Source organism: Nothobranchius furzeri, chromosome 5 (genome assembly GCF_043380555.1).
Source record: "Nothobranchius furzeri strain GRZ-AD chromosome 5, NfurGRZ-RIMD1, whole genome shotgun sequence".
Classification (NCBI taxonomy): domain Eukaryota; kingdom Metazoa; phylum Chordata; class Actinopteri; order Cyprinodontiformes; family Nothobranchiidae; genus Nothobranchius; species Nothobranchius furzeri.
In genome coordinates this window covers 41,879,881-41,905,874 of record NC_091745.1, presented here as the reverse complement: position 1 = coordinate 41,905,874, position 25,994 = coordinate 41,879,881, and the positions used below count along the sequence as shown (strand labels likewise).

At 43.2% G+C, this 25,994-nt stretch overlaps 1 protein-coding gene across 2 annotated transcripts in view; it reads left to right on the top strand.

Moving 5' to 3' along the window:
• Positions 1-25,994, top strand: part of LOC107378724 (F-actin-uncapping protein LRRC16A) — a 70,764-nt gene that overhangs the window by 35,104 nt on the left and 9,666 nt on the right. The window contains exons 4-31 of one of the 2 annotated variants that reach the window (XM_054740426.2): positions 503-562; positions 2,458-2,579; positions 2,740-2,837; positions 2,929-2,999; positions 3,140-3,213; positions 3,383-3,458; positions 6,883-6,971; positions 7,151-7,245; positions 7,519-7,605; positions 9,289-9,392; positions 9,831-9,908; positions 10,344-10,420; positions 12,168-12,272; positions 12,367-12,436; positions 13,539-13,620; positions 13,708-13,807; positions 13,944-13,998; positions 16,411-16,583; positions 16,757-16,825; positions 18,051-18,144; positions 18,253-18,351; positions 18,443-18,571; positions 18,645-18,776; positions 19,336-19,511; positions 19,589-19,676; positions 19,819-19,959; positions 22,195-22,212; positions 22,785-22,851. In XM_054740426.2, coding sequence (XP_054596401.2) covers positions 503-562; positions 2,458-2,579; positions 2,740-2,837; positions 2,929-2,999; positions 3,140-3,213; positions 3,383-3,458; positions 6,883-6,971; positions 7,151-7,245; positions 7,519-7,605; positions 9,289-9,392; positions 9,831-9,908; positions 10,344-10,420; positions 12,168-12,272; positions 12,367-12,436; positions 13,539-13,620; positions 13,708-13,807; positions 13,944-13,998; positions 16,411-16,583; positions 16,757-16,825; positions 18,051-18,144; positions 18,253-18,351; positions 18,443-18,571; positions 18,645-18,776; positions 19,336-19,511; positions 19,589-19,676; positions 19,819-19,959; positions 22,195-22,212; positions 22,785-22,851 — 2,629 coding nt within the window. The remainder of the gene's footprint in view (positions 1-502; positions 563-2,457; positions 2,580-2,739; positions 2,838-2,928; positions 3,000-3,139; positions 3,214-3,382; positions 3,459-6,882; positions 6,972-7,150; positions 7,246-7,518; positions 7,606-9,288; positions 9,393-9,830; positions 9,909-10,343; positions 10,421-12,167; positions 12,273-12,366; positions 12,437-13,538; positions 13,621-13,707; positions 13,808-13,943; positions 13,999-16,410; positions 16,584-16,756; positions 16,826-18,050; positions 18,145-18,252; positions 18,352-18,442; positions 18,572-18,644; positions 18,777-19,335; positions 19,512-19,588; positions 19,677-19,818; positions 19,960-22,194; positions 22,213-22,784; positions 22,852-25,994) is intronic. The other variant, XM_015949084.3, reaches the window with a different exon arrangement.

The window sequence follows — 25,994 nt, the reverse complement described above, 5'->3', positions numbered from 1 at the left end:
CTGGCCTCGCTGCCTGGCCTGCCCTCAGGCGCTCAGCCCAGAGTGTGTCTGAGAAAGCACGAGTCCAAGGAAAACTCTGCTCATTATGATGTAGCACGGGCTTTCCCGTCTCTCATAGTAAATATAAATGTGTCTGTATGAGCGCAGCCTTTTGTTTTTATTTTGTCCTAAAATGCCCTTTCAGCACGAGAAAATACATTGACGCAAATGAGTGGATGTTTAGTGTTAAATCTGGTTAAAGTTTACCTGAAATCAGCAGGTTAGGCTTAACCACTGACTAATGACCATGAGATTTGGCTCAACACAGAAACTCACTGATTTTGTGATTGTTTCAGCCAGTGGGAAACCAGAGAACCTGACATCAACAACAATACCTGCTAAGTGTTGGAAGGACAGTGGGTGTTTTAGTCCATGGCCCTGATAATAAACCGCTTGCTCACATTAGGATGACGTTAGCTGTGTGACCATAAAACTAAACTGGATGTCTGTGTTTGGTCTTTAGGTGGAACACAACTTTAATTATCTGGAGATCCAGGGAATTGTGTGCAACAAGCCAACACAGGTACTACGCCCTCAGATCCTCAGAAATCACAAAGTAATAACGGAATGCATTTTAGGAGCCTCTTCTGGTCTCTCTGACGGCGAAGGCTGTTGAAGTTGCATTTGTGAATCTTCAAACGGCCACAGAACACTGACCTCTCCTCATCTTCCACTGGAACCACATACCCACATTGCCAGAGGATACAGGATAGTGCTAAACACCAGTCACCTTTTTCTAGGTCCAAGCGTCTTTTGTTGTCTGTGACTTCAAACGTTTTTGTTTTTTTCAGGGCGACTCTAGTTTGTCCTAAAGTAGAAGCGGTAGCAGCTGGCTGTTTCTCCTTCTCTGATATTATTCAGCTGCAGGCCTGTCACACCAGCGGTGTTCTGTTGCTAAATACACGAGTGCGTAATGAATGGAAGACCCAGGGAAGTGCGGCGATTCTGCAAGTTGCCTTCTGTTTCGATCTGAAACGTTATCGGTGAAGGTCTTTCGACAAATGCGAGAGAACCACCTTTTTTCCCTCTTTGTTGTTTTTATTTTTGTTTTATCTCGACAGTGTTTTCATCAGTTAGAACATTGTGAGACATGAAAACTCTTGTAAGCTAACTTGTTTTACAGGTTTGCAATAAAGACTGACAGAATGCCACTGAGCTGTATGATCTACAGCCAGCCACTAACCTGAATCCTCAGCTGAGTTCAGCTGAATCAGCAGCTAGAGCCAGTTCCTTAGAAAGGCCAGTTGTATCACTCACTACGACAAGGGTGTGTGTTTCAAGGCAATTCGTGTCGAATCAACCGAAATCCCAACTTTTTTATATCAGTCCTGCTAATTTAGCAGCCTGTCTTGTGTCTGAGGTATTCATCTGTATTTGATCAGTTGGAGTTTGGTATTTGAGTACCAGACCAGAGGATGTACTTGCTCATGAATGTGCTCGCACCAGTCAGCTGCTTCCCACCAGGTTTTTTTGTTGGGTTACACCATTTTACACCGACCGGATCCTTTTATTGACAGTTACATGATGCATTCAACCTAATTTAAGAAACATTCTGGTCTAGACATCAAGGAGAAAATTATTTTGGATTCATTTAGTTGTTCAAACGTCCAGCAGCTAAAATTCAGTTTTTACTTTCATTTAAATCTAACTGTGCTTTTCACTAATACGCTTTCTATAAAAATGATAATAAACGCTGTTTGTGTTTGATGGTATTTTAAACTGGCTGACGTTTATAAGAGTGTCAGACATCTGAAGGATTCTGTGAAGACATCTTTCTTTGAAAGCTCGGTATAGAAGCACTAGAGCTTATCTAATTAAAAGGTTGAGATAGACAAATCTAGGAATAATAGCCTGGAAAAATATCCAAATGTTCTTTCGAATCCTGAGAAACTCATTAATCCCAGGCATTAGGCGGACTACTCTGGTCCCCAAAGGTCTAGCAAGCTGCCAGTCATTTGAATTAACTTAGAAAATATTGTAATTTGCTGCAGACCGTCCTGCAGCTGAACCCCCATCCTGCTCATCCTGAGGCCTGTCAGTCCTGCTAATATCCAGAGTGAACGCCTCTCATGTTGCAGACAGGATTATGTCCATTTGGGCCCACTGAGAAAGCCTTCGTCACCTTATAGCAACATTTGCACGATTGCAGTGTCTACTGAAACGGTCAGGCACTTTGAGTTAATATCATTGTCTCTACTCGGCCTGCTTTTGCTTTCCCGTTGTGGATAATTGTGTAAATATTGAGCTAAAGATCCTGAATCCGCTTCAGCAAAAATTTAAATATTGGAAGTTTGAAAGGAGCTGAAATCCTTCAGTTGCTGCTTTTACCAAATGTGGACAAAAAATGTAGAATATAAATGAGGTTAAAAAGATGCATTTTTGTTGCTCTCTTGACTAAATGTCCATCCCTGGTTTTAGCTGTTTGTAGAGTACGAGCGCGGCTCTTTTTCTGTGAAGCTGCCCTCCACCGAGGAGGTGAACGAGGTGGTCGCTCACATAGGGAACTGTCTCCTGAGGATATGTCCTGGTCTACCCCCCAGGTAAAGTGTGCAGAACTGTATCCATGAGGCCATAACTTCATATGATCTGATTAGTTTGATCCGGAGAAACATTTACTGCTGCTTCTTTCTGCTACTTAAGGAAATGAATAATAATTGATTAATCTAAACCTGCTTCTGAATGAAATCATTTTCTTCTCAGTAAAGTGATGAAGAAGCTCTCCGTGGAGCCTCTGGACAGGCTGACCGCTCTGCAGACTCTGTGGGAGAACAACAAGCCTGCAGAACCTGGACCCTGTGGTGGGAACCGCTGGCTTTGTGCTGTTTACTGGTGGATTATTTTGACGTCTCCCCTGACTTTGCCTGTGTTGCTGTCCGTCTCTGTCCCTAGGTGGGTTTTCTCAGATGTACAGGTGTGTGTGTGACTGGTTGGGCCTGCCTTACAGAGAGGAAGTGCAGTGGGTAAGAACCAGACCCCTTCTGTTCTGTGGTGGAGCTTCACAGCAGATGCCAGCTGTCCCAAACTAACTCAAAACTGCATTCGGCCCTTTGATAAATAAAGAAATCCAACCCTCATGTATAAATAATTGTTTTCTCTCCAGGATGTTGACACCATCTACTTGACACAAGACACCAGAGAGCTCAACCTGCAGGACTTCAGTCATCTAGAGAACAGGTTTCTGAAGCTCACCTTAAATATTTAAATACTGGAGCTGTGCACAGATGAAGATGGTCTGACACAAAAACAAATACACAAATAAAAAAAGTGCATTTACGTGTGAGGATGTAGTTTTTAATGTGCTGTTTATTTTGTGGTGGGATTCATTTCTGATCTGTGTCCTCAGGGATCTGGTCGCTATTATAGCCGTGCTGGAGTTCAACCAGTGGTTCACCAGGCTCTCCACCAAGGATTACAAACTGGTTAGTGGCTCGAAAATGTAAAGATTATATATCATGATTAAGGTTTTGTGTTTACAGTAATCTTTTGAACAGAAACTGAATGACGCAGCACGTTTTTACCCTGAAACATCCACAAAAATGTGCGTCAGTGCCCCAAAAGTGCAGTCACAGCTCAATCTGTGATTAAAAACGGGGACGACCTTGTTTTCTTCTTCATCTGCCAAATGATCAGTCCAGCAGAGGCAAAATTACCTCAAAATCTGGAGCCTCTCCAGTCAGGGCCGCGTCCAGGGAGTGGCCTGGGGTAACACATGCCACCTTAAGAATATGATTGGCCACCCCACTGAATTCTATTTAAATGTGACTTTAGGTCAAACCCCAAGCATGCACCTTTGACTTTGGTTTCTAGCCTGGCCTACACAACATTTCTGTATTATTGGTATTATGCTTTATTATTATCTAAAAAAATGTGAACAAAAGACATAAAAAAGCACAACCACCATGTGTCCCACCTGGGTCACCCCATTTTAATAGGTCTGGACCCCCCCCCCCCCCCCCCAACCAAAACACATAATGTTGTGAGCATTGTGCTAACAGCAGGAATGTAGAAAACAGGGGCTTCCTCACAATATGTTCTAATATTTTCAGTTTTTCTGAGAAAAAAACGTTTATTTTTACTTGGAATTAATGACACTTATTACAATTTGTTGGGTCCGCAAATAAACTGAAACATTATCTCAACAATCTTGCTCATGTAACAGAAACATTTATGTAACTTTTTTCCCCCTCAGTTTGTAATTTCTAATTATGATTGTGAATGCAGCAAGTCCGTCCTGAATGTCAGAATCGGTGTGTTTATCTGCAGCCGGTCACAACTCCACACCAGATGTGTGTGGCATCTCCCGTTTGAAACGGTTTTCAGATTCAGCAACACAAACGTGAGGAGCTGTGACTATTAGAAATGTGCCAACATGACAAGACATTAAACAAACTCCTCAGTGAGATCCTGGCAAAAATGCTGCTTTCTGATTTCGGTGACTGGGATCTTCTGCTTTAACGGTTTCCGTGTTGCATAATTTCACCTCCTCTGCATCTTTACTCATCACGTTCCACTTCTCTGTCTTCATTTTGGTTTTTGTCGTCTCTTGCTCACCCTCATCTGACTGTTTACGGTTAAATCTGTTTTCCTTTTCGGAAACATCCGTCTCCTTTTTCGGTCTCCCCCTGCAGTGTTTTGGCTGAGGATCAGTCCGGTGTTCTCATGTGATAAGACTTCTAATCCAAACTAGACAAAGGGGCTCAATGTCTTTGCCTGTTTCCCGCTACCCCCCCCCCCCCCCCCTTACCAACTCTGCATCTCGAGGCTTCGCTCGGTCTCACAAATCACCACACGCAGCTTCCTCCGTCCAAACAATTACCTCTCGTCTCTGTCACACACTTTCATATTAAAATGTTAGCAACCAGCCTCCTCGCTATGCTGAGTCTCGATTTCAGGATCGTTTGTTCCCGCAGGCGCGTGCACGCGGCATTTCCAAAGTGGAAGTCTGTTTAGCTTTAGTTATTTGCAACCTTCTGCAGCCGTTTAATAAAGGAAACGTGGTTACTTGTTTCTGCTTCAACCTGGACCTGACAGGTGCAGCGCAGCAGACCGAGCATTGCCGCCAGCGTCGGCGTTTGAAGGTTAAGCAAGTTTGAGGGTGAAACACAAGAAGAGCTAAAAAAAGGGGCAGTAGAATGGATGACAGAGCCATGAGGCAGAAATAACAAGGTCAGAGGTCAGTTAAGAGGGAGGGAAGCTAAATAAGTAAACTAGTGGAACAACATCGGAAAAGATGAATCGGCGCGTCATTTTAAAGCCTGGGAGAAAGGTGGGAATGAATACAGACTAAACATTTAAATCCTGGCCAGATAAACACTCGCAGGGATGCAGAAGTTTCATTCTAGGAAAGAACAAACTGTTTTGTCTCTACTGGGAACTTCTGGGGTTTTACTAAGTAACTAACAAGCAACTGTGTGGAAGGAGGCAGAGACGATGCGATGTGCAACATTAAATCCAGAAGCTTCAGGGCCTGAATTACAGTTTTACCTTCCAGAACAGATAAGGACGCGCTCGGTGCAGCTGACTGGACACACACACACACACACACACACACACACACACACACACACACACACACACACACACACACACACACACACACGCACACGCACACACACACGGAGCAGGCTTTTGCAGCGAGGGATTATGCTGCTCATCCTCAGTTCAATCATGCTTTTAGTCTTTGGGTCTAATCAAGATGTTGAGCCAAAATGAAGACAGGAGGGAAGCTGAGAGGACCAGCCCTCTGGTTACCTCATGACTGCACTGTGTGTGTGTGTGTGTGTGTGTGTGTGTGTGTGTGTGTGTGTGTGTGTGTTAAAGCATGTGATATTTCATTAAAATATGGGGTCAGAACAGCAAAGCTTGACAAAGCTGGTACTGAGCGATAAATGGAGCAGTGCTAAATGCTTTTTTTATTTTTACATTTTTTGTTTTTGTGAAGCGACTCGTGATTTTTATCTTGAGAGGCGCTATAGAAATGATACTTTCTTCTTCTTCTTCTTCTTCAGTGCACATGCTGACAGCTCCAGGACCGCCCCTTTTAGCGTTCTTTATGAATTAGCTGCCCTCCATTCTCTTTTTTTCCTACTTTTTAGTCTGGTAAAGTGATCGTGTGAACAGCAAACTGTTTTCTCCTATGTTTTCCTGTCATTGTCACTCTTTTCACTCTCACTCTTCCTTCCCTCCATCATCTCCTCCTCCTCATGTCAGACAATACTTCTTGTGTTTTTGCCTCGCCGAAGCAGCTCACCAGCAGAAAGAGTCCTTGTAGGAGGAACACTGTTTATCAGGAATGCCACCGTGTTCCAGGAAAGTTGTGTTATCGTGGTGGAAACGTTTTCCTGCTGATAAAAATGACACACACTCTAGAACTGTAGCTGTGTGTGTTCCCTTATGATACTGTTGGTGCTTTTTGGGATGACGCAGCACACAGCGAACTGGGTCAGTGAGCATCTAGGTGCAGCGCGGACACTCGGCTGTTGAATTTTTAATTTAGTCTAAATTTGAGAGCTCTTGTGTCGCGCCGCTGCGTCTGCTGTTGTGTTGAGAGTTGAGACCACAGAAGAGAGACGAGTTTCTCCTTGAATTGCAACAAAGTCTCCCCAGATTCACCGTGTCACGCAAGAACAGTCTGTGGAACAAAATGACTCATGTGCTTCCTTTGCCCACAAACGGCACCGTTTTTATTAGCATTTCCTACTTTTTGAAGTCACCTGAGAGAATTATTTCTCCTTTTTTGCTGTTCTTGTGAGTTTTTCTGTAGGCTTTGCTGTTGGATATGAAACTGACATGAAATGCGTGTTAGAAACGGCACAAATGTAGTCATCTGTCGTGTGTGTTTAGTCTGCAGATGTGTGTGAGCAGATACTCCGGGTGGTGTCTCGATCCAGTCGGCTGGAAGAGTTGGTTCTAGACAACGCGGGACTCAAAACGTGAGACGGCTTTCTGTAGTAAAATTCAGCTAGAATGGTGTTCTAGGTCTGTGAAGTCGTTTGTCTTTATTTTTTCTTTATTCAGAGCTCAAAATTAGTCTCCCTGACTTTTGAGTTGAACATTTCTGCAGAATTCTACATAAAGTTCACTGCTGTTGCTCTTTCTCTACATCCTTCAGGGACTTTGCCCAGAAGCTGGCTGCCGCTCTGGCCCACAACCCCAGCTCTGGACTCACCACCATAAACCTCTCTAACAACCCTCTGGAGGACAGAGGTGCGATGAATATTCGCGTCCACTTTGTTCATCGCCTGTTTAAAGTTCTCTCAAAGGCATCCTAACGTAACTAACTAGTCAGATGTACTGATGGGGCGTACATCCTCTGAGTGAGTTAGACGTAACTGATCAGTTTTAGAGGAATGTTTACAGATGATTTAACACCACTCAGTTAGATTTTATGTGTAACCCTGGGTCAGTTAAAACTACGAAAGGCTGCAGGAGCATGTTGGGCTGCAACAGGTAGAGACGTGTTTGGTTTCCTCTCTGCAGGTGTTTCCTCTCTGGGCGCCCAGTTTGCCAAACTTCGAATGGGACTGAAGCATTTAAACTTTTCCAAAACCTCTCTGTCACCCAAAGGTAGGAGCTGTCCTCCTCTCATACAGCAGCTGAAGTGACTGAAGATAATTTGCATTTTTAATTAAAACTAATGGAAACTTCCATCAGTAAAGGAGCAGATAATTAGACTTTTCTGGTTTTTATTTTGATGAATTGTTACATCTCACATCCTCCAGTAACCATCAGCTTCAGCAGGTGGATTAGTGAGATGCAACTGTTGCCTTAACACATTGTTGATGAGAATAGAAAATAAAAATACTGTCATGAAAGTGTGTTTGCTGATCGTTTGTGGCGTGCCTGCTGTTCCCTGGAGCGCTTTTAATAATATCTATCATTTTTGACGTGATGTAAAGTCTTAAACAGCTCAGATCATTGAGACTAGGTTCCTGTAGAGAGATTATGTACAGCACAGCTGTGGCTTTATCACCATCTTTAGTGAGTTTCCTGTTTCCTCCAGCATCTTGTTTTTGGAAAACCCCACTAGAGGCCGTTCTAGTGATGTTTTCTGGTGTTACTGGAGACTTTAGAGCTTCTGACGTGAAGCGCATGTCGTTAGCACTGGGCGCCATTGTAGGCCCATCCCACATCCCTCACTGGCGGCTCAGTCCCCCCTCCCTGCTCGAGTCAGAGCAGCAGATGTTAACCTCTCTGTTATACCCATTTAGATGGAGGTGTCACTGTCTGAACTGGAAGTCGTACAGGTACTTAGCTTAGTGGCTAATTGTTGCTAGCAAAAATAGAATTTGATGGATGAAGCCCAGAGGAGCATGAAGGTGTAAAGTTTGAGTGAACTACTATGACATTTTAGAGATGAGCTCATTTTCACTTCTCTAATCTGAGGTCTTTGAAAGACGTATCTGCAACAGTAGAGACGTTGTTTGCGTCATTTTCACTTCAAAAACATTTTTTTTGTTATGAGCTCACTTTTTGTAAAAGTATTCGTAAAGTTGGCTCATTATTTAGTTTTTTGACTCTAATTCGGTGTAAACTCTCATCTCCAGACGCAGCCGGTAAACGTGTTCAGCTGTCAGACGATCAATAAAGAGCGATCATATTGCATCGTTTGGGCTAGAGACGACCCATGATGCCTAAACTGAGCCCTGATTATGTGTTAAAGGTTAAATCTATATCCATTACCCCAGAGGATGAGGCACCATGTTTTTAAGCACTCACTTGATGTTTAGTCTACTGTTTATTAACTCTTCTCCCTCTTTCACCTCTTCTCCTCTGTCTTTCCTACTTAAAACACTTAGCAGCATGCAGTCAGTGGATGATAGCTGGGACACAGTATGGCAGTATAAAGCTGTAGTCTGACATCAACATCAGTACATTTGTCATCTCTCAAAAGGCACTGGAGCACATATTGTTTATGCCTGCAGATCTAACCGTCCGTTCAGTTCACTTTGACATACGTGTATTTTATATTGTGCTAAAGCTTGATAGTACAGCGGGTTCATCATTATATTTTCAAAAACACAAAAATGCAGATTTTTTTTACATTCAGACTGTTTTTATTTATTTTTTATTTTTTAATACCAACTCCATCTCCTCTTCATTTCCTTTGTCATTTCCTTCAGCGTTCTGCCTGAATGTTCAGTGGAGATTTGGGCGTTGTGATAATGCTGACACTGTGGGGTTCTGCGTGTGTGTGTGTGTGTGTGTGTGTGTGTGTGTGTGTGTGTGTGTGTGTGTGTGTGTGTTTAGGGGTGAATAGCCTTTGCCAGTCACTGAGTGCCAACCCATCCATCCCCAGCAGCCTGGTCCATCTGGACCTCTCAGGGAACATGCTCCGAGGAGACGACATGCAGGTAACTGGAGCTATAAGGAAATATTTAAATAAAAGGTTCTGCACTTACAGGCTTATTCTGGGTCTCCCAGTGACCATGTGTGTTTTGTGGGACTGATAAATCTGCTCTTCTCACATCACTTATCCTGATCTAAGGCCATAAACAAGTTCAGACCACTACAGTCCTCTTCCCACTTAATTATTCCTCACAATGTAAAATGTTCATTTATCTATTTGAGCAAAACTCAACTCTTGTGTATTTAAATCATCCCAAATGGTCAGAAATCACCTTAAATGCTGTCATGCAGAACGAGCCAGTTTAGAAAACAACTGAATGATTATTTGTGACCACGAGGGTGATGAGACGTCAGGATTGTGGTGGCCCTTTAGGGTTTACACCCAACAGCAGATGACTGATTCTGAAACAGCACCTCTGAAATATTTTTGTCTTTGATTTCAGCATTTCTACAACTTCCTGGGTCAACCCAACAGTCTGTCAACTCTTGACCTCTCCAGCACAGACTGCTCCTTGGATCAGGTCAGTTACTCCATCTGCCGTGTTTGGAAATCAACCCAAATAATTTCATGTGAACATATTTAGAGGCTCCCTAAACCGTGACATTCATACCTCGTTGTAAAATGAAACACCAGCAGTAATATCTTTGTTTAATCTCATTCTGTGTTCCAGTTTTCTGTGTGTGAATCAGTCTGGATGTATCGATGTGGGTCTGCGAGCCAAAAGCAGCTTATTGATTATTTTGGCATGTAGCCAGCTGTCAGACAGTGATCGAACATATTGATTAGCCTCTAAATCATAGTTTGTTTTGCACATGTGCAGCCATATGTAAACACGTTTACACATTTGTAATTAAACAATATTAAATGTTGCAGTGATCTGCATGTGAAGATGGAAACTGTTGCAGAGGCTGTTCTCTGCGGCGGCTCAAATATGTTGTTATTCTGTGTGTTTCAGGTTTGCTCAGCTCTTCTGCGAGGCTCGGCCCGACACCTCTCTGTCCTCAACGTGTCAAAGAGCGTTTTCTCTCACAGGTAGGCAATCAAGCGGTCAGGTGGTGGAGGTGACTAGCCTAGCAAGCCATCCTAAATGTGTAAAGGTGGTCTGGCCACGACCGATAGACAGAGCTCAGTCGTAGGGCGGAATCTACGCTTGTCTGAGAAACCGTCTCCACACGCAATTGGACAGCGCTCTAGGACCAATCAGAGCAACAGTCAACGTCACGTCGTTAATCAGTTAACAGGGAAGTCCACCATACACCCTAAAAGAAGTAGAATAATGGAGGACTTAAAGTGATGTTGTGTATTTTCCATGGCGATAGGGGGCAGTGCGGGCCTAATTCACTGCAAGCAAGCAATATTTTTGTGTTCGAGTAAGACCTTACCAATGGATGGCCATTAGGGTCAAAAATCACTGGGAGCACAACCTCCAGCAAATGACAAGCACATCAAATCACTGGCAACGAGTGAAGAGGTAAATGTGTAAAACAACAACGTTTATGAGTGGTGAAAGTTTTATAAACGTTTGCTACAAATCAGTGAACGTGTTTTGTCCTCACGGGCTCCCATAGAAGGAAACATGGAGTCTAATATGGTGCGTCCCCTCTCCCGTGTATTTTAGACCCGACATGTTACAAAGCTGCCAATAGATTTCAGGGCATCATTTAATTCATTTTTTTGACAACAGTTCGATGGACATTTGCAGAGATTAATGGTAAAACATACACATCGTCTCTCTACGTACCTCTGTCGGCTTTTGTCTCAAAGAAAAGCCTAGTTACTCCAACGTTGATGCCAAAACCATTTCAAACGAGCGCCGTTCCTGAGCTGCCGCCATCTCTGTAGGTTTTCTTTGTCGCCGCTCTGGTGCTAAGCCCACCCAACGTCTCTCTACAACATTGGCAACAATTGTTCAGGCTAATGGTAGACCCGTTGAGGCTACAATGGAGCGTGGCCAGACCGACCCGCTACGGTTGGTCTAGCTTTCAGATTCAAAAGACAAATCCAGACATCCTTCGTGCAGTTTCAGCGACAAGTACATCTTTACATGTGGGTTAGAAATAAGCCTCTCACTACTGGTTAGAGCTTGTTTATGTGCACTGCTCGGTTTAAACAGACAGCTAAGTGCAAAACACCAAAATATCAAAAGTAAAGCTTCCATGGCCTTTTATACACTTGGGAGATGTTTGTCCGTTTTAAATACAGTGGTGGTACTTCTCATGTTGTAATTGATGCTATTTTTGAGAGGAGATGGAGTAATTACAGTAATGGTTGGGGAGCTATGCACATGCTGTAGGAACACACACGGAGTTACACGGTTATTGGAAAGAAGACGTTTAGCTGCTTCCCGGTTGATCTCCTTACAAACACACACAGCGTTTAACTGTGGTGCTGTAAACTGGTTTGACTGTTACTGTCTGTACGCTGTCATTCATTGTGTGCAGGCTGATTCTACTGTGGAAAACTATTATTGTGTGTAAACACAGCACCCATTGTCTGCTGCTGCCTGCTGTTTTAAACTGTCCAACTTCTCCTTTGTTACTGAGCGACACCTGCTGGTCATTGTGTGCACTCACGTTCCACTCGGGTGAGATTTTTACTGGCAGTGAGATCAAAACAGAATCATCAGAGGATTAAGATGTGGTCCCAAGTCGACTGTATCATTAAGGCTGTTTGGTGGTTCTGATAAGTTTTGTTTTTTAGTTTGCACGGTGAACCGTTGCAATGACAGTTCAGATCGTAGCGGTTCGATCTGATCCGTGTTTTCCTTTTCGTTGTATAGGAAAGGCAAAGAGGTGCCTCCGTCTTTTAAGCATTTCTTCAGCAGCGCCGAGTCTCTCAGCTCCATCAACGTGTCTGGAACCAAGCTGCCTGCAGAGGCCCTCAAGTGAGACGGACTTCATTCACGTTAACCTGCAGCTGAGCAGCAAAGAGAGCTCAGTCTTCACACGTTCTTCCTGTCTACTATGTTATCTGTGCAGGGCACTCCTCCTCGGCCTGGCTAGTAACCCCAGCCTGAAGGAAGTTTCTCTCGACCTCAGCTGCTGTGAGGTGAGACCCTCGGAGACATAAGCACTCAACAGCAACAGCACTACAGGCATGTCATTAGTGAATCAATCTGGTGGAATTTAAAACAGATGCAACCAGAGTCAGACCGCTGCTGCGGATGGTGGTAAAACACTGGAAACTCCTGCTCTGTCTACCTGATAGTTCTTTTTAATCACTCGCTCTGGCCCCATAGCACTACGTGCTCTTGTCAGCTAAAGTTTTACAGGAGCGATTTTCAGCTGTTTGTAACGAATGCTCATCCAATGCAAAGGACTCGCTACGCTGCACTTGAAACCCATTTGACAGAGCGGCAGCGACGCTACGAGGCAGAATAATGGACCGCTTGGCTGGCGGCTGGCAGGGCGACAGAGGGGGTGATGAACTGACAGATGAGTGGGTGGAGGCTCATTCTCCCTTCATTTCAACACAAGTTGCATCAAGGCTTGTCAAGTGGTCTCTTCCCTCTCCCCGCTGCAGAACAAGATGGTTAAAGAGATCTAATGAATGTAAATTTTACAGGAAGTCTTCTGTCAGTTCCTAAACACGACTGACGCTTCGGGGTGAAATGATGCGTTTTTGCTCCCTCAAAGCCGATAATGACCCGTTCAGCAGCGACGGAGTCATCCGCGTGGAAAATCAGGAGTTTCTATGACTTCCTGCTGGATGTCTTTAGTTTTCATTTGAACGCAAGAATGATCATTAAGCATCTGTGTGTGTGTGTGTGTTTTTGCTGTTGGTGCTAATTGCTGGCTTGGCTTTGACGTGCTGTTTTCTCCTCCCAATGCCTCTGTAAGCTTGGCCATTGTGTAAGTAAAATAACACATGCCCAGTCCTGTTAATTAGCGCCTCACTCTTCTTTAATTTGCTCGTCTTCTTCGGCATTTTCATTCTCCTGATGGGTTTGTGTGTTTTTTTTTCCTTGTTTCTTGTAAAAAGCTGTTCTTCTGAATTAATCTGTTACTGGCTGTGTTTAGAAAATGAATGCGTAGTGTGAACCGTTTCGAAATGTGTGTATATGAAGACGGTTTGCGTGTAGGTGCCAACGTTGGTTTTTATAACGAACATTTCAGTGAGACAGAAAATTGTCAACTATTTTTATTCTCAGCTGAGGTCTGGAGGTTCTCAGATCCTGGAGAGTTGTATAGCTGAGATCCCGAACATCTCCAGTCTGGATCTGTCTGATAACGGTGAGATGGAGCCCTCCAGTTCTCTGTTTATTTGTACTGCAAATTTAAGGAGGCATAATTAAAAATCCCATGCTCTTCTCATCCCAGGCCTGGACTCTGAGCTGTCCACGCTGCTCGTTTGGCTGGCCAAGAACCGCTCCATCAGACACTTGTCTCTGGGCAAGAACTTCACCAACATCAAGTCAAAGTAAGAACGCAGGGTTCAGAGATCCGACTCAACTAACAAATCCCATCTGAATAAAGGAAAACGTCCTCTAATCTACCCATCTATAATATCATGGGGTGTATTTTTATATCTGTGTCCTTCTCTTTGTCTGAATCAGAAACCTCGCTCCCGTGTTGGACGGCCTGGTTCACATGATTCAAGAGGAGGAGTCGGTAAGTCCTCTTTCTGTGTGGTTTGTGTGATTATATCCATTTCTATCAAAAATGATGCTCCTAGCTTATATCTCAGGTTTGTTTCGGGCATGGACGTAATTTGGGGGGGGACATGTCCCCCCCCCACTTTTTCCAAAGTCAAGTTTTGACCCCTGCACTTTTTACCATCCAAAAACAATATTACGCTATATTAAATTTACACTGGTTGAGGTCTAGGACCAAGCAGAAAACAACCGTTTGTGTTGAAGCCCGTTTCCCATGAGTTTATACTGCAAAGATATCCCCCCCCCCCCCCCCCCCCCCCACCACCACCCCCGCCCGTGTCCCCCCCACTTCTGAAGTGAAAATTACATCCATGGTTTCAGGCTTTTCCCAGCCAAACCAATGAGAATAAAATGAAACTGTGGACCAATCAGGACAGAGTGTTCAAACTGTCATGACATCATTTCTTAATGTGGTGAAGGATTTTCCCCTTCTTTTTTGAAAGTGGGAACGTACCAGTGGCTTATTTCCAACCTTTTACGGTCTTTATGTCTCTCAATCCATCTTCTTCATGTCGTCTCTCCCGGTAACGGGAGCTGCAGCTGGTTTCTCCCTGCTGTCTGCCCTCATTTCTCTCCCACGGTGACAGATGTGATAGATAATGACTCTACTGAGCCGAGAGCTGGATGCTCTTGTGTGTGTGTGTGTGTGTGTGTGTGTGTGTGTGTGTGTGTGTGTGTGTGTGTGTGTGTGTGTGTGTGTGTGTGTGTGTGTGTGTGTGTGTGTGTGTGTGTGTGAGGAGTGTCCTGGGCATCATATACGCAGAGCTAAGAGATAAGTGAAGGCTTGTTGAGAAAACAAGCCTCTTTATGCTGTTCCCCCTCTATTAGCAAGTAAAACAGGAGAACACACGTCGTGCACCTTGTCTGGCACCACTCAACACACAGCTGTTATGCTGTTTGTTTTGGTGTGTGAACTAGTTGGAGTCCAGGCAGCACACCTATTGCTACAGGTTAGATAAGTCATGCCCTGTATGTGATGTAGTTCTGCTCCTTTATTGCTCCCTAATGTCAGGTATTCTTTTCCTAAATGATCAAAAACGGCTGCAGTGATGAATAACTACAGACCAATCTCCAATCTCACTTTCATTTTGAAAATAATTGAAAAAGCTGTTATGATCCAGCTAAACAGTTTGGAGACGAACAACGTCCTGGATGGTTTCCATTCAGGCTTTAAACACCACAGCACTGAGACTGCACTGATTAAAGTATGAAATGATATTCATCCAAATGCAGATTCAGGCAAAACATCTGTGCTGGTGAGGCTTGATCTCACTGCAGCTTTTGATACTGTGGACCACAACATCCTTTTTGATAGGCTCATAACCTGGGTGGGACTTACAGGCACAGTCCATAGTTGGTTCCAAAGTTATGTTGTTTCTATTGGCGATCACAAATCAAAGCTGATCATCATGACATGTGGCGTCCCCCAAGGCTCAATTCTTTGACCACCTCTCTTCAGTTTCCACTTGCTCCCCCTGGGTCAGGTTAAAGACAGCATTACTGATCATAGTTATGCAGATGACACCCAGATCTACCTAGCTCTATCACCTAGTGATTGTGGTCCCCTAGGCTCCCTCGGTCAGTGTTTGGAGCAAGTTAATGACTGGATGCAGTCAAACCACACAGATGGAATCAGCTTTTTTATGACCTCAAATGTGCCCCAACTCTAGTAAATTTTAAATAAAAATAGAAAACTTTCATGTATTTGTCACCCTTTGAATGACTGTTTCTTATGCTGCACCTTCTGTACTGTAACTGCTCACCTTTTAACTTTGCTTTTTCATTCTATTTCTTGTATCAATTTTTTTTTTTGTATTTTAAAGGGACTTTACAGAGTTTTGAATTTTTATGCTCGCTATTGCCCCCTCAGGCCAAAAGCATAACGGCAGCTTCAATAGTAGGCTCGTGCACGAGGCGCGCATGCTGTACGTGCACACTCCTTAACGAAAATAACAGCTGAGACTGTCCCGTGTGTGTGTGTGTACGTGTGTGTGTGTGTGGCCCGGAGGACAGAGGACATGAGAACACGCAGCTAATTAATTAAATAATTTGGTTCTGTACCTTTCTCTTCAGCACAGCCGACAAAGGTTTAAGATGGGTCAGTCCGTTAATGTGGTGGATGTATTCACACAGTCACGATTACAAATGTATTAATATACATGTTGCTTGTTTTAGGTTGCAGTTTCTCAAACTAATTATCAGATTTATCCTTTTGATAGAACAGCCCATTGTAGAAGGTACAGAACCTGTTGGTGGTTTTGATGTTCTGTTGGATTTATACAGTCGAAGAGGAAAACGCTCCTCAGAGACCCGGAACATTTTCAGAAACCGTAACAACTGCCTTGTCCTGTTTGTTGTCCCTCCCCAGCCCCTCACCTCCCTGTCTTTGGCGGACTCCAGACTCAAAAGCGATCTCTCCATTGTTCTGAACGCCCTCGGCAGCAACTCCTCACTCACCAGGCTTGACATCAGCGGGAACTCCATGGGCGACATGGGGGCTAAGATGCTAGCAAAGGCACTGCAAATCAACTCCAAACTCAGGTATAACTAAACTTCTCCCTTAATACTTCATAATGTGTTTTTTACTGATCTATTATTTACTATTTAATATGAGTTTGCGTTAGAGGAGTTGGATAAAAAAATACTGGAATAAATATCAGATAATAACTAAAGAAATAAAGCATTGAAACATATTGTGTGTTTATTTGGTGCAGGACTATAATCTGGGATAAGAACAACACCAGCCCTCAGGGTCTTCAGGATGTAGCTGCTGCTCTGGAAAAGTAAGTGGCGGTAGAAATAGTTTTATTTTGAACATGTTTGAGCCTTTTATTAATTTAATAAAAATAATTTCCCCTTTTCTGTTTTTGCATTTTTCTTCATTTTATTTTCTTATAAATTTACAACGAGAATGTTAAATATTTTCTGACTTTTTCTTGCAAAAATGTGATAGAAAAATCTCAGTAAACAGTTTTTGTAAACTTAAGACTTTAAATAATGAAAATCTTTTCTTTTTTGGTCAAGTTTAAGACTTACCAGCTTCATGTTGTTTTAAGTTGAATTACATCAATAAAGACATTTCTGAGATTTCTCCTTTTGCCATCAGATTTTAACAAAAAAAAAACAGTTTATTTTTTCAACTACTCCACATTTTTTTTGTAAACTTTAAGCGTTCTGAATTTTCTGTCATGTATTTATATTTATTTATTTATTTATTTATTTATTTGCACAACTAGCAGAGTTGGACTGGTGACCAGCTCCAGGTTTTATCGACCATGTAACCTCACACACTAAGTAATTTCTGTCAGCTAACTTTTATTTAAATGCTTTAGAAAATGTGTAGACATGATCTAAAATCACGCTGCTACAGCAGGGATGTCTTTACAGTTCCCACTGAGCAGGAAGAAACCTCTAGAGGGTTTTTAGTCAGGAAGAGGAGAGGATGAAGATGCAGAGCAGACAGAGTGCCAACGACACCCGAGTCAGGAAGAGACCTGCTCAGAACGAAGTAAAACCAAACATCAAGACTGAACAAACCCGATTTTTGTCTTCCTGGGTGCTCGGCGTTCTGAGAGAAGAGACGCGTCTCCTCTCATCGATGTTTGTTTTCCCCAGCAGCTCATCTTGTTTCCTCTCTGAGTCGTCGTGCTGCATTATTCAGCAAACGACGTCTCCTCCTTACTTTGTTTTTACCCCGATCTCTAGTCTGTTCAGCAGGAAATCCTCGCGTCTCTTATGCTCGTTTATCCTTTTGTGGTTTCCACCAGAAGATCAGTAGCATGAGGTCCCAGTTTAGTTAAACATCTCTGACTGTAAACCAAAACGTTCCTGTGCTTCAGCTTCCCTTCCTCTGCTGTTAAACGTGTTTTCCTCTGATGATCATGACGTTTATTAAGTTTACAAGAAGAAACGGTTCATAAATCAAAGCTTTGAAACATTATTTTACTAAAGTTGTAGGGAGTGTAACGATGCCGACTCACAGTAGTCCTCTGATGGGGTTTCCTTTAGGAACTTCACCATTCGCTTTATGCCCATCCCCATCATCGATGCCTCCCAGGCTCTGAAGGCAAGCCCAGAGAAAACGGAAGACGCTCTGCTGAAGGTAAGGGAAAATCTCCCACTGTCTCCTCAAACCTCCTTCTGCTTCAGGACTGTTAGATTCTCATTTCCAGGTTTATTCTGATGGAATATGTTGCATTTTTCTTTCTAGATTGAGAATTATTTGTACAGGAATCATGAAACTAGAAAATACCTCCAGGAGCAGGCTTATCGGCTCCAGCAAGGCATCGTGACCACCACCACGCAGCAGGTGAGGACACAGCTGTGGTCCTCCGACCTTCTCCTAGTTATGTTCTGCTTGTATCACACTACAATAGTTTATATTGATGTTTGCTTTTCAGGTGATAGATCGGATTTGCGTGAAGGTCCAGGACCACCTGAACTCTCTGAAGAACTCAGAGACGGATGCCGTCTTGGAGGACGTCAGATCAGCGGAGAATCTCATTAAAGATGCCAGGAACTCAAAAACGGTGAGCACACAGACTAAATCCTTGGGGAAAAAATGTTTTGATGCACACTTGACGCCCTTCTCTTTACTTCTAGCTTCTCCCAAACCTTTACCACCTTGGAGCAGCATCCAGAGAGGAGCTGAACAGCTCATCAGTGGGTCCCATCCAGGAGAAACTGGAGTCCATGGCTGGAGAGGTGACCACGGTCATGGATCAGCAGCTGCAGGTGGGACGTTCTGGCTGAAAATCCAGAACAACAGTTATTAGAAATAAATCTGTGGTTACCTGGCTGGTTACTGTTGGATTATTTGTGTGTTAACTGACCAGGGTCACTTTCTATCTGACCTTTGCAAGACATCCTGTTTAATCTTAAAATGGAATGAATTTGATCCCATTCCACAATCACTTATTCAGCAGCAAACAATGATTTCATTTCTGGAGCTGATTTTATACACAAATCAGGTTCAAACTGAATCACTGCCTTACTGTTTTCATTGAAGTACAGCTGTGGTAAAATTAAAGTGAGTGGCATAACTTGAAGCACTCTCAAAGCGATTCTCCCGTGAGGAAAAGAATCAGGAAAGGTGCCAGCCGGTTCCGACCCAGACTGCAGCCAGATGCAGACCGGCTCACGCACCAAAAACACGCTAAATGGTCCCGAAACCTGGAAGAAATACTTCAAAAGGCTGATTTAATTCATGTGTTTGAGAAGTACGGAAGGTCAGACCATCTGTCACCCTGGACCTGAATCATGAAGTTTTGATTTAGTTTTAATTTCCTCCCAGACTCTGTTGGAGTCGATGGTGGACACAGCAGAGTCTCTGTGTCCTCATGTGATGAAGAGGAGTAACCTTCGTCCAGAGCTGATGAAGGCGAGCTCAGCCCGGATGGTGGTACCGAAGAGCTTTGTCACGAACACCCTCCTGGAGCAGTCTGGGGTGGATATCATCAACAAGATCAGGTGTGTTTCCTTGCTGTTTGGTAGCAGAGCTTAACTAGACCTCCTGTCTTCACTATTCTGCTTCTTCTGAAAATCAGTGAGGTGAAGCTGAGTCTGGCATCCTTTCTGTCTGATCGCATCGTTGATGAGATCCTGGAGGCTCTTTCTTCATCGCAGCACATCCTGGTAAGAGATTGTATTTGTTTACCTTGTTTATCTGCTGAATTATTTCTTTTTTTCATCCATATTTTGTCTCTGTCCCTCTCTTCACTCTTCCTTTGCTGTTGAACCGTTTCCATTTTGTGTTTTTCCTCCCTCGCCCTTTCAGGCGGACCATCTGGTGCGACGAGGTCGCCCGCTGTTGCAGCGGGAATCGGTGGATCTGGATGCACCGGAGGAGAAGATACCCAAACGCGCTTCGACCGAGCTCCTGGAGGCAGAGAGGCTTGAGGATCTGGAAACGTGTTTGGTAGGTATCAGTTTGCAGTGGGACCGTGTGAGTGATCGGAGCTCTTCAGGTTTTTTACGGTTACAAGCCTTTTTCACCTCCTCACTTCCGGTCAGAGATGCTTTCTGGCCATCTAGATTTAATTTCTGTAAGGACTTGTGGGGGGGGGGGGGGGGGGGGGGGGGGGGGGATTCACATGTTCACGTATGTGAAGGTAAACCAGCTTCATGGCTGGAGGGTGTCAGTGTGTTGACAGATGGTCTGTATAACAGTCAGTCGTGTTTTAAGATGCGACACGTCTGACACGTGTTTTATGTGTCGTGTTTGATGTAGACCCTGCTGAGGCCTAGTCCACACGTAGCCGGGTTTTTTCAAAAACGAATATCCGCCCCTCCAAAAACTTGCATCCACACCACCTCGTTTAAAAAAAATCTCTGTCCACACGTACCCGGATAAATACGTTGTTAAGGACATGCCAGACCTGTAGACGGCAGTACTTCCCCCGTTCTTAACCTCGTCCTTCGTCTGTGGTCTTCCGCAAGGAGCAGTAATTCCGCTTGCAAAAACAAACAAGCAAAAAGCACTTGGACAATTGATAAAGCGAGCGCAGCTCTGAGGGCATCCATGCTGTCGGCTAGTGTAAACACAGGTCGCACACGTGATGTCAGCATTTTTTTGTCGCGGAAAGTGACGTTGCGGACCTTAAAACTCCGGTTTTGTCTGTCCACACGCAGACACCCAAAACAGAGAAAACGCAGATCTTCACTTTGGCCGGATTTTTAAAAAGATCCGTTTTCGTGTGAAAAAACTCCGTTTTCGTGTGGATGACAGGCCAAAACGTAGAAAAATATCTAAGTTTTGGCAGATCCCCGGCTACGTGTGGACAGGGCCTTAGTTGCACAACACGACTCCTTTGGTTCTGCAGGATCAAATTTGTTTACATAAGCCTAAAGAGGGGCTCATCAAACCGCTGATCTGTGCTCTTAAAGAGGCTTGAGTGTTTATTTTTGTCTTGTTCAAAAGCGTAAGTGCTGCAGCAACAGGAATTTTGGGAATGCTTCAGTATGCTCGTTAAGCCTTAGGCTCAGTTTTACCTACCTAATTATCATTTACCACCAGCAGGGGGTGTATAGTGCAAATAGCATGAAAACTAAAAATCCCACATGCCCTCAGCTGCTGGATTAGTCTGGTGCTGCCAGGAAGGAGGCAGCTGTGGAAACAAAACAAACTCCGAGCTGAAATAACACAACAGTTTGTCGACGCTGAAGCTCATAAATGAAGTTTGAACTTCTCTGGAAATTAGTTTAAATTCTGACTGAGCTGCAGTTTTTCAGCTCACGTGGTCCTGATGTTCACTCGAAGAGAAACCCATGAGAAACTGTATCTGATGAAAGTGATCATGTGTGAGTCGTCTCTCTGATTTCCCAGATTTCCCTGAGGCTGATGCCATGACAAGACCTCAGGAATGAGACTTACACAGTCAGTGTTTCTGAGTCTGGTTAGATTTATTTCCCTTTTTTGGTTTTCTTGTGTCTTCTGAGATGATTATTTAAATTTCTACACAGGGATTTTTTTTTAATCTGACACCAATCAGGTAAAAAAGAGTGACTAGAAGCAGCTTATTAGCCACACCAGAGGACGACGTTTTACTCAGAATTAGCAGAAGACAAACAAAATGAGTCCAGATCCAGATTCATTTAGGCTTTTATTTATAATTATATGTTTTTGTTCAGTGTGCAACCTTTTATCCTTCATTTTTCTTTTTTTTTTTTTATTCCTGGCCCCTGCTGTGAATGTAATCACTGCAGTGCCATCAACGTTTCCCCACTCAGGGACAATAAAGGGATTTTCTATTCCATTGTAAATGAAGTTGATATAATTCTAACAAGTTAAACAATACAACCATGTTGTTTAAAAAATCTCTGCTTTTCTCTGGTAAAGCTCTTTAAACTTACAATTGCATTATTCTAGGTTTTAATCTGCCTTGCAGTGGGAATTATTAGTTTGTATGTAATTTCTTGTGCTGTGGTCTTTATGTGTGAGTCAGTCGGAGGGAGGCTCAGACAGAAGGGCCATCGCTAACAAACGCAGCTGACTCGTCCTCCGTCTCGGTCTCTTAAAAGCTGTCATCTTCTATTTTCCTCCTCTCCTCCTGCTCTCGTTCCCTCTGTGCTTTAAGCCTCACTGTGTGTTGTCTTTTCTCTTCAACCTTTTTCCTCTGTTCCCTCTCAACTTCTCCACCTTTGCTCCTTGGAGACTCTGTGCTGCACCAGCGTAAGTAATCCTGGACTGTCCCACTTTGTGTTTTCTTTTTCCCTCGCTGGTTTTTTTTCTTCACTCTGCTTTTTAGCTTCTCAGCTACATCTGACTCCCCAAAGTGTACTTCATTTGGCAAAATCTAAAATTGCATATATATACACACACGAGCACACCGTAGTTGTCTTGTTACATCATTTACTCACTCTGTGAAGAGATTTTATAATGTACTTTTATTTATCAGTTCACTGTACTGGTCCACTTCACCATTTTCTTCATCACCACACAGCTGCAGGTCACAAATGTAATTCCAGAAGCCTCTATATGTGTCAGTGTTTGGAAAAGAAGATGGTTTGAGGGGTGTTGTAATTTATTTCAGATATTTAACCTATGAGATAATTACTGATAGTTGAGTGTTTTAAATTTTCTACACGTCGCTGTGTGGCTCATCACTGACACATAAAGGTGGTGGGTGTTTTAAATGAGACGGAAGCTTGTTGCAGCCTGAGAAACAGTTGACATTTATTGATGACTTTGGTGGAGCCTTTTAGTTGTTGTCCACAGTCTAAACCTGCCTGTTCTCTCTTTAGATGACTCCTAAATCCAAAAGGAAAAGCATACACAGCCGAATGCTGCGGCCTGTGTCTCGTGCCTTTGGTAAGAATGTTTGTTTGTGTCATCAAGTCTACCTCTAGCCGCCTAAATAGCGTCTAATTCAGCTTTAAGACTGGTGCATTTGTAAGTGTCAGTCTCTATACTTTATTCCCTCAAGATTACAAACAACAAGCCCTACGGGTGTCTTTCTAGTTGATTGAAAACATGGGGCTACGCAAATAATGGGACTAAAGCACGCTACATAGCCTAGTCCCTCTGGGCGAATACCCAAGTCCTCCGACAACCACACACCCAAAAACCGTATGAGTCTAAATGCACCAACTCATCAGGAAGCTGTTTAAAGTGGCAGTGTGTAGTTTCCTGATGACGGGGGGCAGTATGTACATTTCAGGGTTTTTTACACCATATCACCATGACTGTCGCTAGTTTAAAAATAAACACTTGTGGATCAGAAAGCAAGTGAAAGTGACCCCCCAGACTTTGATGGTCCTTCAGGTATTTTTATTGAGACAATGCAATACCGATTGTAGTTTTCTGCGCTGTAGTTTCCGGTGTAGGTACGAGATTGGCTCGGGGCCCTGCGCCTGCCGATGATGTCACACAATACGATTGGCTGAACGTCGACTTACGGTTAGCACGTTGACACTGAAAATTTTGATTGGTCCAAAGATGTGTGGCTGTAGTCTTGTAGTTGGAAAACAAACACATTTTTGGTAATACAAACATACTTTAAGAGAAAAATATGTTTGTAAACTAAAATGAAATGAAAAATGAAAACAAAAATAAACGGAAACCCTCAGCAGCTCTTGATTTTAATTTGAATGAAATGGGGAAAATAAAAATAAAAGAACTTTATTGAGCAAATAGCAAGCAACATTTTGAATGAATGAATGGGTTTATATACTGTACATGAGAACTAATGAAATATAAAGAAGAATTCCACATTCCACAAACGGAAATGGCTGCTAATTATGTAAATACATTTATCCCTTAGCATTCCAGCATCCCGCCCACGGGACAAAACCCCATTGTGTTCATCAAACCTGGAAATTTAAGGGGTTAAAAAACTTTCACAATAAGAGTTGTTGTATTTTTGGGCAGTCTGATGTTGGCTTTATGTAGTTTCACATTTTTTACAAAGAGAAGACAATTCATCCATCCATCCATCTATCCATCCATCCATCCATCCATTTTCATCCGCTTATCTGGAGTCGGGTCGCAGGGGCAGTAGCCTAAAGCCTGATTCATGCTTCTGCGTCAGTGTGGAGACACGCAACGCCATTATCCGTCCTTGCGGGCCTGCTGGAGAGCCCCCAAGGGCGTATGGAGTCGAGCTCTCTTTTCTAAACATCCATCCGTAGAGATGGACAACGCAAGCTTGTGATTGGTCAGGGCACCGCTGTCGTCTACACCGCCACCATTGCGCCCTCAAAAACATAAAGAGAGCCGAGTATGAGAGACAAATGTGTCTGTTAAAAAGTCTCTTATATACAAAAAAAACACAATATAAACACACTATCTTGGACCGGATACATGACAGGATACCACAGAACAGCGCTACGCCCTCTGTTGTCCTGGCGGGGAATTGCTTTGCAACACTCCCCAGGAGACAGAGAAGTATGAGGGCAAAACATCTCTGTCCGTGCAAGCGTGTCTGTTCCTGTTGGAGCTGACGGAGAAGCATGAACCAGGCTTTAGGAGAGAGGCCCGGACTTCCCTCTCCCCAGCTACTTGGGCCAGCTCCTCCGGGGGAATCCCAAGGCGTTCCCTGGCCAGGTGAGAGACATAGTCCCTCCACCGTGTCCTGGATCTACCTTTAGGTCTCCTCCCAGTTGGACGTGCCCAGAAAACCTCATCAGGGAGGCGTCCAGGAGGCATCCTGACCAGATGCCCGAGCCACCTCCACTGGCTCCTCTCGATGTGGAGGGGAAGAGAAGACAATGTGGTGTTTTATTAGCAAAACACAGTTATAGAAAGAACATTTAGACAGTAAGAAGCAAGAATTTATTAACAAAACTGCTAAACTCTTTCCAATACTTACGTGTGAAAACCGGGTGGATATGCCATAGTGTGACATCATAGACAGGCGCAGAACCCCGAGCCAGCCAGAAGCAAACATGGCGTCTAATATGGCGTCCCCCAAAGACGCTAGCCCAGTGCCCTATGTCATTTTGACCCAGTTTTTAAGGTTAGATGGTACGAAGCCCAGCCGTCAATATTTTTCAACATCATTTTATTTATTTTGAACAAAGTTTTTATGCAAATTTCTGGTAAAATACAAATTCTGTTTAAGTGTTGAATAATTAGAACAATGGTCTAATAAATGTTTTCTCAGAGAAAATGTAAATAGGGACTTTTTAAATAAAAATTAACTTGCCATTAAAGCTGGTTTTGTTTTAAAAGGAAGGTTAGCTGATAGGCTATTTACATTGTTAGTATTTGCATGCATGCTAATTAGTTGCTGTCTCTGATGGCGATTGATGAAATAGATTCTTGGGGGTCTGTGTGTGAAATATTTCCATTTTTAGTCCATGATAATTATTGAAATTAACAGATTAAAAAATGACTACAATTCCAAAACAACCATCAATTTTCCTCCTCTAATTAAGCAATGTTACAGAAAATAAGTTTTCTAATTTACAGATAAAGTTGACTATAATTGTAATACTCAAATAAATCCAGAAGCCTACTGTGTGAGCCTTAAAGAGCAAATGCAGTCAATAATCCTGTCTCTAACTGCTCAAAACTGCACAATACTCATCTTGGCCAGTAGATGGCAGTAAGATAGCACAGACTGAGGGGTGCAGTGCCCCCAGGAACCATATAAAGTGTCCACAGGCCTTTTCTTCAAAAGCACAAAAAAATCTATAGCCATATTTTTTTATCACAATGGCATTAATATAGATTTAAAAAACGCAAATGTCTTTTAAAATATTCTAATGTGTTTATTATACATGAAGTTTAGTTTACCTCTGATCTATTCTAGTTCAAAGGTCTGTATTGTATATGGCTCAGTACCCATGAAGTAGCTCTCAGCTTCACAGAGGTTGGTGACCTCTGGCATAGAATAATCCCATAAAATGAGAACAAATAACACAATTTACATCAACAGCTATGATTTCAGCTCAATAATAAACCAACAGTGAGTGTGTGTGTGAAAGAGGAAGTGACAGAGGTTAAATTAG